The sequence below is a fragment of the Hydra vulgaris genome, chromosome 15, assembly GCF_038396675.1.
Source record: "Hydra vulgaris chromosome 15, alternate assembly HydraT2T_AEP".
NCBI classification, from domain to species: Eukaryota; Metazoa; Cnidaria; class Hydrozoa; order Anthoathecata; family Hydridae; genus Hydra; species Hydra vulgaris.
The window spans coordinates 31,560,174-31,580,000 of record NC_088934.1 but is presented as its reverse complement, the minus strand read 5'-3'; the positions used below and the strand labels follow the sequence as shown (position 1 = coordinate 31,580,000).

The window sequence follows — 19,827 nt, the reverse complement described above, 5'->3', positions numbered from 1 at the left end:
AATTGTTTGTTTTTATTAATAATTATTAATTAAAACTTTAATTGTTAGATTCTTTTAGCATAAAAAAATGCAGATAGAACTCTAAAATTCTCATGCGACGATATATATACATATATATATATATATATATATATATATATATATATATATATATATATATATATATATATATATATATATATATATATATATATATATATATATATATATATATATATATATATATATATATATATATATATATATATTCTTAACTGGTTGTCATAAGTAGAGTAACGAAATGCTTAAATTAAAATGTAATAAAAAGAACAAAACATAAACAAAACAAATAAACAAAAATATTTATATATATTTATATACATATATATATATATATATATATATATATATATATATATATATATATATATATATATATATATATATGTCTATATATATATTGATATATATATATATATATATATATATATATGCCTATTTATATATTGATATATATATATATATATATATATATATATATATATATATATATATATATATATATATATATATATATATATATATATATATATATATATATATATATATATATATATATATATATATATATATATATATATATATATATATATATATATATATATATATATATATATATATATATATATATAGATATATGTCTATATATATATATATATATATATATATATATATATATATATATATGTCTATTTATATATTGATATATATATATATATATATATATATATATATATATATATATATATATATATGTCTATATATATATAAATATATATATATATATATATATATATATATATATATATATATATATATATATATATATATATATATATATATATATATATATATAGATATATGTCTATATATATATATATATATATATATATATATATATATATATGTCTATTTATATATATATATATATATATATATATATATATATATATATATATATATATATATATGTCTATATATATATATATATATATATATATATATATATATATATATATATATATATATATATATATATATATATATATATATATATATATATATATATATATATATATATATATATATATATATATATATATATATATATATTCTTAACTGGTTGTCATAAGTAGAGTAACGAAATGCTTATATTTAAAATGTAATAAAAAGAACAAAACATAAACAAAACAAAAAAACAAAAATATTTGTATATATTTATATACATATATATATATATATATATATATATATATATATATATATATATATATATATATATATATATATATATATGTCTATATATATATATATATATATATATATATATATATATATATATGTCTATTTATATATTGATATATATATATATATATATATATATATATATATATATATATATATATATATATATATATATATATATATATATATATATATATATATATATATATATATATATATATATATATATATATATATATATATATATATATATATATATATATAGATATATGTCTATATATATATTGATATATATATATATATATATATATATATATATGTCTATTTATATATTGATATATATATATATATATATATATATATATATATATATATTTATATATATATATATATATGTCTATATATATATATATATATATATATATATATATATATATATATATATATATATATATATATATATATATATATATATATATATATATATATATATATATATATATATATATATATATATATATATATATATATTCTTAACTGGTTGTCATAAGTAGAGTAACGAAATGCTTATATTTAAAATGTAATAAAAAGAACAAAACATAAACAAAACAAAAAAACAAAAATATTTGTATATATTTATATATATATATATATATATATATATATATATATATATATATATATATATATATATATATATATATATATGTCTATATATATATATATATATATATATATATATATATATATATATGTCTATTTATATATATATATATATATATATATATATATATATATATATATATATATATATATATATATATATATATATATGTCTATATATATATATATATATATATATATATATATATATATATATATATATATATATATATGTCTATATATATATATATATATATATATATATATATATATATATGTCTATTTATATATATATATATATATATATATATATATATATATATATATATATATATATATATATATATATATATATATATATATGTCTATATATATATAAATATATATATATATATATATATATATATATATATATATATATATATATATATATATATATATATATATATATATATATGTGTACATATATATATATATATATATATATATATTTTTATTTATATATATACATGAATATGTGCATGTATGCTTTTAAAAAAAAAGAAACAAAAATTACCCTAAATATGCTTTAAATTCGTAAACTATTGCTTTTATGTTACGAATTAACTAAAAAAAATTGAATCTCTTTAAAACATTTTTAATCAAATTTCAAGCCATACTTTGATGTTAAAAATCAAAAAGCGTTTTCTTGAAGAAGAAAAGCATTTATCATGGTTAAATAATCGTTTGCTTTTTTGAGAACATTTGAATCATTATTTAATACTGAATTTAATGCTGCCGTTACTCATTCGCGGCTGTTTGACACGGATGTCAAGACAGCCATTATATCCTATTTTATGGCAAGAAAGAGTCGCAGCACCTTTTGTATCAGAAAGTCAGACCAAAAATGCATGGAAGTATCTATTTTATGTAAACTTCAAAGTATGTAACTTTAAAATATGTATCAAGTTTTACAGATTTATTTTTTAAATTGAACTGCGGCAACATTTTCTTAAATTTGATTTATAGCATTTATTTTTTACAAAGTCTTCTGTTTATAAAATAGTTTTAAAACTTTCATTGGACTTTACGCCTTAATGGTCGAAGTGCTTAGGTCGCATCATTTTAAAGTGAAATGCTGTGGTTTGAATTCTTACTCCTCAACATTTATTATTATAAATTTTTTTTTTTTCAACTTTTTTTCAATTTCTTAAAATAAAAATTAATACATTTTGGAACTTCCATAGATATTTTAATTAAAGTTTTCTTTTTGTTTAAAAGATTAACTGCGGCAAAATCACCTCTATTTTGATTTGAAGCATTTATATGCCATTTTATAAAGTTATTCATTGCATTCGGTCTTTTTTTTTTTTTAAATTGTGTTAAAAGTTGGTAGTTTAGTGACTCAGTAGTTGAATTGATTAACTTGCTGCTCTTTCGAAGTACATAGTGAGGGTTTATGTCGCTTGCGTTTTTTTACTATTTTTTATATATTTCTAAAATACAAATAAATACATTTTTAAAGTTTCATTGTTGATATATAAAGATGTAATATGCTGAAGCAAACAAAAGGGAGAGAATTTTTAAAAAGCTTAAAATTGCAATAAACATCAAAACAGCAGTAGAAACTTTTTGCGCACATATCAAGAGAGTGATATGTGAGAGGAAATGTACAGTTGCGAAAATAATTGGCAGTTCTTTTTGACCAAAGATATTTGAGATTTTTCTTTTATTTTTGTTTTTTTTTGTTTTGGTGTCCCAAGAAGTCCTTACGGTCTTGTCGCAGAGCACCGCGGAAGTGCATTTAATCAGGAAGTTCACGCCTCCTTCCTAACCCTGACGCGAAAATTTGTCCAGAGCTTGTTTCAAATCTGGATCTCCTGCTTATAAAGCAAGCGTCTAACCACTGCGCCACGGCCGCACAAGATTGATTTTTTAACTTCCTTTTTGTATTGACCTAACTAGTGGTAGCTTAATTAGTTTTATTGAATTGAAGGTAGCCTCCATACACCTCTTTATTCTGATTTTCTGAGTACTTTTCCTCCAAAATTCTTAATTGAATAAACAATATTTACCACTTCTTTGTCTTTGATAATATGGGTATCATAAGAAGATCTAGGCTTTCTTCTTTAAATGGATTACCCATGTTTGAAATTGCATAAACTAAATTCGTAACTTGAGAGGTAAACCAATTTTGATAACATTTATTTTGCTTATGATGTTTGAAACTTGTTTCCGCGAAATTATATTCATTATTTTCTGCGTATGGTAAATTTGATTCAAATTCATTTATGCATTGAACTAACACGAATCATCCAGCAAAGTAGTTCTTGGGAATCTTTCGTCAATCCAATCGCACCTTATTAAAGTTTGAAATTTTTTATTTTTAATGCATGGGTGTTTCCCTCATAAATAAGTAGTATTTATTACCAAAACCCATAACAACTTTAATCAATTTCATATTTTCAGATAAGCTTCTTAAAACTATATTTTATTGCTATTTTAAAATAAAAAATCTTCTCATTTGACGCATTTGGTATTGGGCTCATGTCATGGTCCAACCCAATTAAAGAAAACTTTTTCTTTGTTTTTTTTTTAAAAATATACAGTTGTGAAAGAGTTTTTCAATTTCTGGATTTGTTTCTTCCAGTTGAATTATATCTGTTAAATATACGGATGACCATCGCGAGTAATGGGTATGGTCCAGTGCGAAAAACCAAGGAAGCAGTTCTCAAATGCACCGCCTGGACAAATCAAAATTTTCAGTCCTTATTGGTTGCACAAAAGCTAATATAACCAGGTCAAATCTAACCAAAATCTAAATTGGGCATAAACCTGTTTACAATCCTCTCTCCAATCGTCAAAAGGTTTTTCATATTTTTCATTTCAAATCACGTAGTATTGATAAGCTTGTTTCATCAAAATATGAAGAGCAGCAACAGCGACATATTACGGAATATCTAACTCGTCCTTCCTAAAAATGGAAAAGTAGACTCAAACATACCTTGCTGACCAAGTTATGTTGGAGCTGTTTTTAAATTTTTCCCTCAATAATTGTAGATCTTCAACGTTGTACAGCCATTTCAAATAAAAAAAAAAATGTTTATACATATCTTTGATTAACTATATAAATATATAATATGCATAAGATGATGTGCAAGTAAGTATTACGTTTTTTCAAGTCTATTTTGAGTATAAATTTTGGAAAGAAGTTGTTTAAACAGACGTTTGTTTTTTATTTAAGTTCTTTCATTAAAATTCAAAACTGGTCGAATCTCATTATATGAATCAGGAAGGTTTGATAACTGTTTTTTTTTCAGAAAACTTCAAAGCAGAAATTTCAAGATCTGATACAATTTTTTCTGATTTTGATGCTGGAATAATGATATTCCTGTTCCATGAAAAGCGTCTTCAGCTGTTGTGGAACTTGGATTGTGCTCTTTATTTTCCAAAACAGCAATTCTGAAAACGTTAGGATTCAAGCGCGGTGGGCAAACCAATTTATTTTCTGCGAAGTAGTTCAAAACTCTATTACCCATTTGTGTTGATAACTCCATACCCCTGTTATAAAATATTGATATCCCAAATTTGAAAAGTTTATCACCAAGTATTTTTTTGCGAGACTTTGTATAAATCATTATGCTTACATAAATATCTTTAAAATTTCTCGAGATTTTTGTCTTTTTTAAATCTTAGTTTTTGTTGATCTTGACGAACACGTTTCTTACTGTTGTGAATAACCAATTGACTGATTGCTTAAGTTATTTGTTTTAAACCTTGACTACATTCATTACTTTTATTGCCGCGTAAAAGCCGTGTCAACAAATGACTTTAAACATGCAGGACAAAATGCTTTTTGGTAACATTGTGAAAAATAACCATTGAAGTCAAAACTTAGATTTGCGAGAATATCTCGCTGAAAGATCTTAAATTCAAAATCATGGAAAAAAATTTATTTTATTTTTTCTATTTCTAACAAGTTCTTCTAAATAACAGTCACGCCAAATTCGGAATTTTGCATGGGCACAAAAGAATTTTGTAACATATTAAAGCAAAAATACAAATATCATGCAAACCACCAACAATCAACCCCGTGGGATTGATAGAACAGTTATATTAAAAAAGGAAAATCTCCTTTCGTATTCCAACGTTTTTTTTATAGAAGTCTACATTTTTACAATAATAGGTAATAAAGTATGAAACATTAATTATATGATTCAAAACAAAGATTTGAAGAAACAGATTTTTATTTTCTATCACGAAGAAGCGGTTTGCGCAACGACTATCAAAGCGTTTAAAATTTAATTAAATGTTAAAAACTCAATTTTTATTTCATAACTTTAGAAGGTAGAAAATATGTTTAGTTTTTCTACGGTTTACAAAAAAATTTTGAAGTAAGGTATAAGCACAGAAATGATCGGTGTAAAATAGACTTAGCAAGACACATAGTTAAACGGCGCTTCAAAAATTTATTCATAGTCGTAGCTGAGACATAAAATTTTATGGGCATCTGAGACGGATTTTGTCTCAGATGCCCATAAAATTTTGAAAGAATGTAAAACATTTCGCAGAGTATCAACTTAAATTAAACTGGGAGTAAAACAAAATGGCATATTGACTGTAGCAACTCTCAATTGCAACTATGGCATGGTACACGTTTTTCCGAACAAAAATGCAAGTTTTTTTCAATTACAATATATATATATACGTTTTTTCATGAAAAAGTATGGCAGATTTAGCACGTATGGAAAGGTTATTTTACCCGCTATTATAATCTGGTAAAAGTAATGCGCCTATAACAAATCGTCAAGCGTAGTTTTATTTAGAAAAGATGCAATTTTTAACATATAGTACCTTGTAGTTTGGCTATACAGAAATCTATGCATTTGATTTTTTCATAAAAGCACGTATTGATGTTTGTTTTCAATAAATGTAACGTGACATTTATAATGAGACATTATTTGGAAAAATTATCCATGAAAAACCATTTTTTTATGGAAATTTTTTTTTTTTTTTTTTTTTTTTTTAGTATTGTATTTGCCGATTGAAAATAATTTACACTCGTAATTTATAAAAACAAATATTTACATGACTGGGGCTTGAAGAAGACAAAATTCATCTTATCATTAAGCCCCCCTTAAAAAAATGCATATTCATCAAATAAAATGTTTTAACAATATGCAAAAAATAAAATATATAACGTTTAAAATATTTAGTAATTCAAAGAGTATTTATATTTAAGAACTGATTAGTAAAATAAGATGATATATAAGTATTAATATTACAAAAAGAATTTACAATAACTTTTTTCAATAAAATTGAAATTATAAAATTTTACAATATTTTTAGTAATTAGTATTTCAAATAATAAAACTTAAAAAAATCGTTTGTAAATTCAAAACTTATAAGATAAGAAATACATTTACAATAGCAGACTATTGTGTAGAATATTAAATATAATATTAAAGAGTAATTAGTAGGTTAATTTTTGTTTTTGTTTGCTAGTTTAAAAAGCTTTTTAGAAGAACTTTAATTCATTTTCATTTATCATCAGTAATTGCTTAAGTTTTGTTTTAAACTGGTTTAAAGAATAATTAGATTTCAGCTCATTATTTAATATTGTATTCCACAGCTTAGGACCTCGGTTAGCAATTGAGATTTTGGTTGCTGAATAATGTGTTTTGGATTGAATGTAATTGTTTTTTGAAAATCTGGTAGGGTATATGTGGTTTATTTTTTCAAAAAGTGAATTAAATAACATTGGTGATATTTTTTTATCAAGTTTAAACATGAAGATAAGAATATGGTAAAGGTTTAGTTTATATACATTTAGAATATTAAGTTTATTAAATAATGTTTGAGTGTGAGAGAAACGGTCTACGTTTGTAATTATCCTTATAGCCTGTTTTTGTTTACTAAAAAATTGAGGTTATTATTTTCAATATCACACCAAAATGAGTTTACTAATAGTGTCGCGTTAGATTCAGATAAACTATGGTAGTGTTGATTTTTCTACAAAAGTTGTTTTTTCATAAATAAACATAACTTTTAGCCCCATTCAAAAAACTGTTTTCGGTATATAGTATCAATTTTTAAAATACTCAGACTTATTTAGTCATTTTTAAAAAATAATTTATTTCATTCATATTGCGTAAACAATTAAAAAACAGAGGTGATAAACTTTATAAACAAATTAATTTCATTTTCAAACTCGTTTTGTTTTATATAATTGATATTTGGTTTCTTTTATTTTTATAACAATATTCTAAAAGTAACATTAAAGTTATTGTCATAAAAACATAAGTTACATTAAAGTTATTGTTATAAAAACATTTAAATCTTTGTCTACTAAGTCGATACAAAGAGCTATTATGGCTTCAGTAATGTATTAAGATAAATACTTTTTGTTGTTAGCACAGCATAAAATGAATTATATATGTTATATAATTCATACTATCTGCTTTTAAAAGTAGCATATTTTTTTAAAGTATACCAACACAAATGTATTAAGTAGTAATTAGATTCATAAATTAAGTCAAACAAACGCTTCAAGATATCTTTATAATTATTATATTGATATATCTCCAACAAAACTGTTATAACAGACGATTCGATTGTTTATAATATTTTGCCATTATTTACAAATTCTTTGTTTGCATAAACTAAATACCAATAAATAAAAAGTTGTTCGGTTTCCCACTAACAACCAATCAGATTTGTTTAAAATTATCGGCCTTTTTTTATACGAATTTGTTTTTTCTATGCTTTATTTGCATTGAGCTGTAGCAAAAGTCAATATGTCATATTTTGAAACAACTCTATACATACCCCCGATAATTTATTATATATTCAGGCTATTTAACTAGAATCTTTTATTAAAAAGGAGGTCTTACGTAGTGACTAAAAGTCATCAAGCGAGAACCTATAGAAAAAAAAAATTTGTGCAGCAAAGACAGAAATTCTGTTAAATATCCACTCTCCGTTTAAAAAACTTTTTTAATGAAGTGGATAGCAATCATTAATTGAAAAGGTTTTATAATTTTAAAGAATAAATTAAATAGCATTAGTTTCTTTATATTGTTTATTATGAAAATGGTGAAATTTGTTTATGTTTATGAAAAATGGTGAAATATCTTTTTTGCTGTTCTACGAGTAATTTATCATTGAAGTCAAACGTTTTAAAAAACTATTAGATTTCCCAGAGACAGAGTGAAAAAAACACGTTGGATATAATGTTTACTTAATGCGAGTTTTAAAACGTCTGGCAACAATTTAGTATATGATCTGATTGCCATCAAAACTTCCAAAAGGTTAAACTAAAATAACGTTTTGCACAATTTTTCTCACAGATAGATTTTTAGTTTATACTAAAATTGCAAGAAACTTTCTACTATTATTCTCAGTGTTAAGGTGTATTTTACAAAAATGTTATTTTATCAGGAAGTTGCTGTTTTTGGAAAACAAACAATATAAACTCTCTTTTAAAATGTGTATAAAATATTATGAAAATATTTAAAATATTACTAAAATATATAAAATTATATTATAAAAATATATATATATAATATTATAAATTATATTACAAAAATATATATAAGTTATATTATAAAAATATATAAATATTATTAAAATATATAAAATATTTAAAATATTACTTTTGTTACAAATATATTATGTTAGAAAAGTTTGTTACAGAACTACTTGAAATAGAATTTAGAAATTTAAGAAAAATATCTTTAGACCTTTTGACAATACTGTTTCATGGGTTTACTTCAATTTAATTAAAGATAAAGTTTGTTTGACTTTCATACTCAATACTTTAACTCTTTAATGCATTGCTTGATTGAAATTGAGTTTTATCATCACAATATACTTTCCAATATCTATTTATAAAAAACCACTGAAAACTTTCTGCTTCAAAATCAAACAAAACTATGTTGTTTTAAACTGAGAACGAGCATATTAGGTTTGTCTTGTCGGTTGACATTTAATCATGGACACTTTTGTTTTTATTATTTGCTGAGAACTGTAAATTGTAATATGTCTGAAATTTGCTGTTGCGGGATTTTAAAAGCATTCCTTATTTATTTAAAGCAATATCTTTTTTTTGAAAAGTTTGGTTACTTTAGTTATACTTTTTATTTGATTTGAAACCTGTTTTTTTTTTTTTCATTATTTAACAAAAAGTTTATTGTAATGAAGTTTATTAAAATGAAGTTTATTATTTAAATATGAAAACATTTATAATTTCTTTTTATAAATTTATGCAAATTGTAAAACAGTGTCTATTTTGATTTTAAGATATTTTATAAAGTAGGCCAATAAATGAAGGATAATGTATTTTAAAAGAAATTTTAATTAAATTAAATAATTGAATTTTATACAAATTTAGATTAAGTCTTTCGTTTACATTTTCAAATACTAATCTCCAATTTTTCTGCAGACCAAGACATTTTAATTAGAACAAATATTTTGTTAACTTAGATATATAGATAAATTTATATGAAAATGTTTTGTGTATTGTTTGACATAAATAAATTGAATGGCAGTAGGAATACTAAAAACTAAACATAAATACATCGAAACGGGCTGAAGAAGAAAGCAGTGGTAGGGACCTCATGTATCACTACAAGCCACTGTAAATCCAAGACTGGCGCCAATGGTGTGTGATACCCTCCCCCAGCCCCTATTAATAACTTTTAGTTCATTATGTCTGCAAACTTAACACAATTAGACCAGCAAATCGGCATATGTAGATCATATAATACAGACGGAAAACTTAGACTTTTAGCACTGTCGGCAAATGTGAAAAGCGATGACTTTTAGTTTGTATTTTTTTTAAGACAAAAATACATTTATGGCACTTTTTACTACAGTCAATAAAAATCCTGGATCCGCCCCTGATGAATGTTTTATTTTTATTTTCTAATCGTAATACATGCCTGGAGTGTTGCTATATCGACTATCTTATAGCCTGACTCACAACAGAGTGGTGCTACATCAACTGACAAATAGCCTAACTCGCAACAGAGTGCTGCTGCATCGACTGAAAGTTTGGTCTAAACAGGCAGTCTATCAAGTAACTGAAAAGAAAAATAAATAAAAAGTAAGTTTCCGTCTTTGAAATTAAAAAAAACATGAAACTGACAATTTACGTTAAAAACTTAAAAAAGACCATGGAAGATTATTATATACATATATATATATATATATATATATATATATATATATATATATATATATATATATATATATATATATATATATATATATATATATATATATACATATATATATATATATACATATATATATATATATATATATATATATATATATATATATATATATATATATATATATATATATTTATATTTATATATATTTATATATATATATATATATGTATATATATACCCAAGAAAAAAAGTTTTTCAGAATTTCTATAAATTTTAAATACATAAGGTTTATATAATTTTTATAAAAAGTCTATAGAATTTCACTAAAATGTCTAATAATTTCCATAAAAGTTGCTTTTAAACCGTTTTTTCTGATGAAAAAAAGGTAGAAAATAGAAGTACTATACGACTGTCTATAGAAATTAACAGAGATTCTAGAGAAATTTTATACAATTCTATAGAGTCTCTGTAGGCTCCCAAAAAAAAAAGTTCTATAGAATTTCTACAAACTTTTAAAACATATGGCCTATAGAAATTTTTTAGAATTTTATAGAATTTTAATAGAATATATATTAATTTCTAGAGAAATTGCTATAAAACTTTTTTTTCTATAGAAAAAATAGTGGAAAAAAAAGTTCCACTATTTTTTAAATATTAATAGAGATTCTATATAAGTTCTTTGGGATTCTATAGAATTTCTATAGGCCATATGTTTCAAAAGTTTATAAAAATTCTATAGAGCTTTTTTCCTGGTAAAGTATACCCTATAGTATATTCCTGGTATAGTATATCCTATAGTATACCCTATAGTGTATCCTGGTATAGTATACCCTGTAGTATACCCTATAGTATACCCTATAGTATATCCTGGTATAGTATACCCTATAGTATACCCAGGGAATAAAGTTTTGTAGAATTTCTGTAAACTTTTGGAAAATATGGTCTATAAAAATTCTATAGAACTCTATAAAGTTTCTATAGAATCTCTGTTAGTTTCTATAGTAATTCCAATAGAACTTTTTTTTCTACTTTTTATTTTATAGAAAATAAAGTCTTATAGCAATTTCTATAGAAGTTATTAGACATTCTATAGATATTTTATAGAATTCTATAGAATTTCTATAGACCATATGTTCCAAAAATTTATTAAAATTCTCTAGAATTTTTTTTTCTAGGTGCCCAGGACAAAAAATTTTAGAACTCCTATAAACTTTTGGTCCATATGGTCTATAAAAATTCTGTAAAATTCTTTAGAATTTTTATAGAACCTCCGTTAATTTCTATAGAAATTCCAATAGAACCTTTTTTTTTACTTTATATTTTATAGAAAAAAAAGTTTTATTGCAATTTCTATATAAATTAATAGACATTTTATAGAAATTCTGTCGAATTCTGTAAAACTTCTATACACGATATGTTTCAAAAGTTTATCGAAATTCAATAGAATTTTTTTTCCTGGGTGCCCATTATTAATCTCATGACATCCTCAGAAAACAGAATTCACGCCTCCTCTTTTGGTAAGGATTGAGATGTAAACATTCTATTTAAAGTAGAATGTTAAAACCTCAATAATACTAACCTAGGTGACGCAAAACGGCTACTTGAATGGGATGATAGCATACACACCAAAATATCCTGTGATGCAAATTTAAAAATCTTTTAGTTTGTTTCCGTAAAATAATCTATTTTGAAGTTTAAAATCAGATGAAACTATGATTTTATAGGGCGAAAATAAACACACCTGTAGAATGGGAACCACAACATATAATTTAATAAAACTTTATGCAAACATAGCACATGGCCACACCAAACTTTGGAAAAAATTTTAGTCAGATTAGTTTACAAGTTAAGGATTTATATTAGTTTTAGTTGTAGATTTTGTTTGTTTTTTGCTACTTAGACCTCAAAATGTTACCAATTACTGGGATTTCTTTAATTTGTAACGCACCGAAACTGAAAAAATCATTTAAGTATTGACCTGATTATAAAAAAATCCTATAAAAGTTAGGCTTTATCTCTTAATGGTTGATGTTTGGTTTATAATTCTGACTTTTTTTTTTTAATCCGTTGATTGCTAGTCCAGTATTTTATTGTAGATTTACAAGACCTAGAGCAATCAATTTTAGAGCACTAGATAGTGACTGGGCACTAATTTGACCTAAAACCAAAACATTCATATTTTATCTTTCTATATATTAAATTTTTTTCAGAAAATTTGTTTAAAACATTCAAATTATTCGTTTTTAAAATGATTAGAAACTTGTCAAAAATATACTTTTCAAATCACATCTTGTTTCCTTATTTTTGAGATTTTTTTTTAATTTTAAGGTAAAAATTATTTAACTATAAATATTTACCTGAGATAATTATAAGTAAAGGCCCGCCAGATGTTTTAATAAGTAAAATAGTTCCTTCAGGGGATAATTCTTTGCTAGACATAACTTGAGGTGCAATTTGTTTGCAGCTCTGGAATATTTTGCTAATATGGTTTGAAGGATTTCCCAGAGTTTTATTTGAAAGCAATTGGGGAGGGGTGAGGGGCAAACCTTTTGCTATTTGTTCTTCAAGAGGAGGTTTTTCTTGTTACTTTGAACAATCAATTTGAGAGATTAAGCAATAACACAACGCGCTTCTTGTTTTAGGTCTTACTTTTATTAAATTAAAATTTATCAAAGGAGGGAGTATAAATTCTTTCCTCACTCGTTTCCTCCGCAAAATTGTTTATAAAAGTTGCAGAGTCTTGTGGCACCCGAGTGTCACTGATAAAAATTTTTGGTTGGTACAGTTGGCATATTTAATCTTCTTGGAATGCAGTAAGCTGTCCTACATTTTTTCAGGCACGGCAATAAATAAAAAAACAAAACAAAAAAATAAGTTTTCCATTTTCATATTGAACCTTTGCTTAAATTGGCATATAACAGTTCATTAAACCCAATTTTACTAAATTGAACTATTCAATTACAAAACTTAATCTGAATTTGTATTGGATAACAATTCATTAGCACACCTACAATTATTATTAATTATAAACAATTAATATCAAGGAAATAATTGCTTAAGTTATAAGGAAATAATTATTTACATTAATGACTCTAAGATGAGATTTTATTTGATTACACATACCTACAAAAGATTTTCACTGCTCTTCCAAGTTCTATCATCCTTTTTATAAGGTTTTCTTCAGAATTCCCCCACAAACCTTTTATTTGTAAAATATTTTAGTAATTTTATAAAAAAAATTTATATATTTTTTATATCAGTATTTTTATAAACGTTTTTCAACTATTTTTTAGCATTTTAATGCAATTTGACAGTTTTTTTTTTAATGCAATTTGACAGTAGTTTTTACCTTAGAAAATACTAATACTTTTTTTTTAAGCTTAGGCCAAGTCAAACCACGCTTTGAATAGTAAATCAATATTTTGGTCTCTAAAATAAAAATGGTAGTTTTTGTAGAAAAACAGTTATAAAAAATTGTTGGTATTACTTAGCAGAACACTCATGTAACCTACATTTTTAAAAAAAGTGATCGAATATCACAGTAACGTTTTGAATTAATATTTTCAATCCTTAACCAGTTAACCAATATGGCTGAAATTATATTCAGAGTTTGGCGCGGCTATATGCTACATTTTCACTTGCATTTTACTTATTTTTGAATATTTTATCAATTTATATAAAGTAGTTTTCATTCTACAGGTGTTTTAATTGTTGCGCTATAAGGTAAAAACTTCACTTAATTTGAACATTCAAATTAAATGATTTTCCTCGGACAAAACTTTAGGAATTTAAAATTTGCAATTTGTGTGTACGCTATCATCCTATATAAATGGCTTTCTTAGGTCAGCTAGGTAAACATATTCAGAATCCATGCTAACGGTGCTCTCTGATTTAAACTTATTTTAGCGCCTTTAAAGCTCAAAAAAAATTTTGTAATTCTATAAGACGTTTGCTTTATTATTTCCAGGTGACTTACAAATAAAATTTGTTGTTCCTGGAGTTTCCTGGAAGTAGTCTAAAATAATACAAAAAAGCCGAAACGAAAGCTACATTAATATATATATATATATATATATATATATATATATATATATATATATATATATATATATATATATATATATATATATATATATATATATATATATATATATATATATATATATTATATATATATATATATATTTAAAATGAAAAGTTATAGTTATTAAAATACTTTTTATTTAAAAAAGCTGCTTTGGGAGTTAAAATGTTCTATAAATATAAATAATGAAGAATAAAAGATGTGCTGGGTACTCTGCAGTTTTTTGTATTGTGTTAGGTACCTGCCAGTTTTTGAAGTTACTTTTTATTTTTCAGAGGTGCCTTTTTTTCCCTAAAAGACTTAGATAAATTTCTTAAATGATCAGAAATATTTGGAAAAAATGGGTATTTTGAACATTATGTATGTTTGAGGAGTACCCCATATTTTGAAATTACCAGGTACACGGTTCACCACGAGGGTTTCCAGGTAAACAGGTCATTTTCTGCTTCTGGGTTTTCTGGAACCTTAAAAAATTTTTAAAGAACTCTAAAACTACCAGGCACCTCTAATAATTGCAATGTAAACCAGCACTTATAAAATTCACCATGTACCCGGTACATCATAACAAATAATTTAAATAAAAACAATAAAAACAAAATTAATTTGATCTAAAATAACTTTTATTTAAACTTTTAGTTACTAATTTGTTCCATTTTCCTGTTTGGGTCGATTATTTCTAAAACCTTATTAAACATCTCATTAGTTTTAAAACTTTATCCTATTGATTTTTCACTAGTTTCACAGATTTTTTAACAAGCAGCCATTTTTAACCAATTCTTGCAGTAGAATTAATTAAATATTATTACACATTATTAATATATTTTTTATATGCGATTTAAACAAAAAACTGATTTAATGGATGGTAAAGTGCATTATATTAAATTTCAAAGAAGGTTTCTTAAGGAGGCGTGCCAACAAACAAGCTAAAAACTATCCTACCTATTTTGACTCTATGGACATTGTAACTTATATATCTAATATCTAAGCATAATATATATATATATATATATATATATATATATATATATATATATACATATATGTATATATACCACAAAAATGATATAGCCTAATTAAAAAAAATAGTTTAACGAAAAATAATAGCCCATAAACAAAAAGTAACAAACATCTGGTAACTAAATAACAACTTTATTGTGTTTAAAAACATATTCAGTTGTAACATTAAGTTTTGAAACTGTATAATAAAAATTTATTTAAATAAATAATTTACCTGTAGCTCTCCTTTTACAAAAAAACCCACTAAGTTCAGAATCACAAGATAAGTCATTCCAACCGTCACCATAAATCTCAACACAGTCTTCGTTCCTATTAAAGTTATTTGGTTCATTAGGTCTCCATTTAAAAAACTTTTCAGTTGCATTATCATTCCATTCAAATTCATTCTCTGTCTGAATATCATTGAGACCTTTGAAAATAATTTTTAATTTATTAATTAATTTGTTTTAAAAACTGATTATTTAATTATTTAGCTTAAGTTTAAATATTGAAGTTTAATAAATAATTTTCTGAAAAAATTATTTAAAGTAAAAAAAATTGATTAAAAAAAAGAAGAAATAAGTAGAACTTTTTTAAATCATTATACCAATCCATTGGCCTTTGTTTAAATTTGAATTAATTTTAAATTGGTCAATGATAAAGTCATTTTCAGCTTGATCTTTTATACTTAACAAATTTCCTTCATAGCTCAGACAAAAGAGTTGGGCTTCGTACCAGTTGTAAGTCGGTGTTTCTGATGTCTTAAAAAGGTAACAATAACTTCCATATCCCAACCAACCGTTAGTGCAATTAAAGCCATTATAAACTAAAAATAACAGTAATTGTAGTTGGTTATTTTTTAATGGAAAAATTTTTCATTAATAGCTATTACAAAGATTTATATTGTTAAAAGTAAAATGTTATATATGTGCTGCCAATTCCATTACTATTTTTATAAGCTTGCCCAGAAAAAAGGTTCTATAGAATTTCTATAAACTTTTAAAAGATATGGTCTAAAAAAAGTCTAGAGAATTCTATAAAATTTTTAGAGAAAGCATATATATACAGTATAAACATATATATATACATATATATACATGTATATACAGTATCGGACAAAACGAGTGCAACCAAATAATGCTAATTTAGTTTCTTTATATTAAAGTGCTGCATTATTTCAATTTAGAGAATTATTTCAATTTAGAGAAATAACTATGTAAATGTTTAAAGACAAAGTTCTTCAAGTTTTATTCATCACAAAGTTCATTATTTGTACACGAAAATTAATAAATTAATCAAATGTATAAAAAAAAGTTGATTTCCTTCTGGACAAAACAAATGCAACTCGACAAAATGTTGACCAAGCTGTATTTTGCTATCAATATTTTGTGGCAAATCATTTGTTGTCGATCGCAGCTTTGCATCTTTGAGGCATAGATTCGATCAGGTGATCAATGAAACTAAGTGGATTCGCTGCCCAGGCCTTTTGGATTTGTTCTAACAGTTGGTCCTTATTACGAACACCTTCACAATTAATTTTGCGGTTGTCGATCTCCCACAGGTTCTAGATAGGGTTGAGATCCGGATATTCTGGCGGCCAATCCATCACCGATAGGTGGTTGTCTTGAAACCCTACTTGGCTACTTTTGCAGTGTGTTTCGGATCGTTGTCTTGCTGAAACCCCATTTCATTGGCATATTGCATTCAGCATGAGGGAACATAACATCTTTCAGGATATTTTTATACATAAAATGGTCCATTATTCCATCGTTTCGATGTATTGGACCTAGACCGTTAGCAGAAAATCACCCCCAGACCATTACATTGCCTCCACCATGCTTCACGATCTAATGGCAGTAACGTAAATTGAGGCGTTTTCCGGCCGGTCGACGTACACGGCAAATGCCATCGCTCCCAATGATGTTGAACTTCGATTCATCACTGAACAGGACAGTTCGCCATTTCTGCACATTCCAGTCAATATAAGATGTAGCAAACAAGATTTTTTTCTTCTGGTTTTTTAGTAAAATCAGCGGTTTCTTTGCAGGGCGTCGAGAAAACAATCCGGCTTTAACAGCACGTTGTCTGATTGTTCGGTCCGATACAGGTAGCTCTAATTGCTTTTGTATCTCGACTGATGATATCCAGGGATCCATCTTGACGGATCTGACGATCATAGAATTTTCTCTAGAAGTGGTGGAACGCCGTCTTCCACCTTTGTTATCTGCTGCCAACTTCCCTTTAGAACGATATTTGGAACATAGTCTTGATACGGTCCATATTTTTACGCGATATTTATCACAAACACTTTTTTGTGACATTTCACTGACGTAATCGTCAATAATTTTCTTTCTAAGTTCCAATCCAAGACTGTTCTGAGCCATTTTTGCACTTTAAGTCATAAAAATAATAAAAATAAATAATCACGCTTCTCAAGGCTTACCGTGTTACATTTACCTTGTGATGATACAATAATGCTCTGTGGAACACAACGTCTTGGTTGGATGTGGACTGTTTTGATGTAATGAAGCATTTGTTGTATTTCACTTCTTGTATTGATGTTCTTCGATAAAACACTTTGATAAAACTCACTTTGATAAACTGTTTTAATAATACTGACTGATTGACTTCCACATACTGACTGAATTACATGTTGATTTACTTGTCTCTTATATAGTAAAATGAACCTGTTTGAACCTGTTCTGGAAGATTCTAGATGCTTCTTTTTGATGCTTCTTGGAACTTTTGGAAGCTTCTGCATGCTTCTGGAAACTTCTGGAAACTTCTGGATACTTCTTGTAATTATTAAAAAACTTCCTCGACGTTGACACGAACCAGACTCAAGAAAAGGAAACAAACCAAAAAAGTTGCACTTGTTTTGTCCGCTGCAAAATGACACTTGTCAACGAAATTCTGCCTGTGTGCTGTCAGCTAATTGCTCATGTCATGGCATGCTATGACTCCAGACTCCTGAACTGTTTGCTGTGGTAGTATAGTTCGTTTCGTTTTTAAGACATGTAAAATTAGGAACACTTTTTAGCATTGTTCGATGTTGGTTGCCAATGTTTTGTCCAATAATGTATATACATATAAATATATTTAGCCATAGAGTTTTAGCAATTAATTGACAAAGGAGAAGTTTCTACTGTATGTAAAGTAGCAAAAATTTTGTTTTACAGAAAAGGTTTCACCACCCATAAGATTTGACAATTGACCAGTACAATTGTTAACCTATCAACCCTACCTTTGTAACGTGCATACTAATGGAAAATATAGTATAGCAATCCATCCTAGCGCACCAAGTTGACAGCAACTTGATTAAACAAGAATAGCTTGAGTTCGTTCCCCGTAAGTCATGCCTCACAAATCATATTGAAATTATAAAATATTTAACAAAAGCATCAGCTGATCAAGTGTCTGTAGACTAGCTCTCTCCCTTAAGTTAGCCAATACTTTTGACAAGGTTAACCATATGAGTCTAATATTTAAACAAAAGTGGTTTATGATTTGGTAAAGAACAGAATGGTTGTACTTTTCCTCAAAATAACATTATTGCTATAACTGAGCGGAAAAGAATATGTCATATGAGGCTAAACATCTTGAAATGAAAGGTCTTTACATCGGTTGCCTGAATAAAAATTA

General features: G+C 24.9%; 1 protein-coding gene across 1 annotated transcript in view; it reads right to left on the bottom strand.

Moving 5' to 3' along the window:
• Positions 1–19,827, bottom strand: part of LOC136091571 (fibrillin-2-like) — a 111,429-nt gene that overhangs the window by 76,552 nt on the left and 15,050 nt on the right. Inside the window, exons 3-4 of the mRNA XM_065819262.1 lie at positions 16,793–17,011; positions 16,421–16,615 (exon numbers count right to left, since the gene is read on the bottom strand). Coding sequence (XP_065675334.1) covers positions 16,421–16,615; positions 16,793–17,011 — 414 coding nt within the window. The remainder of the gene's footprint in view (positions 1–16,420; positions 16,616–16,792; positions 17,012–19,827) is intronic.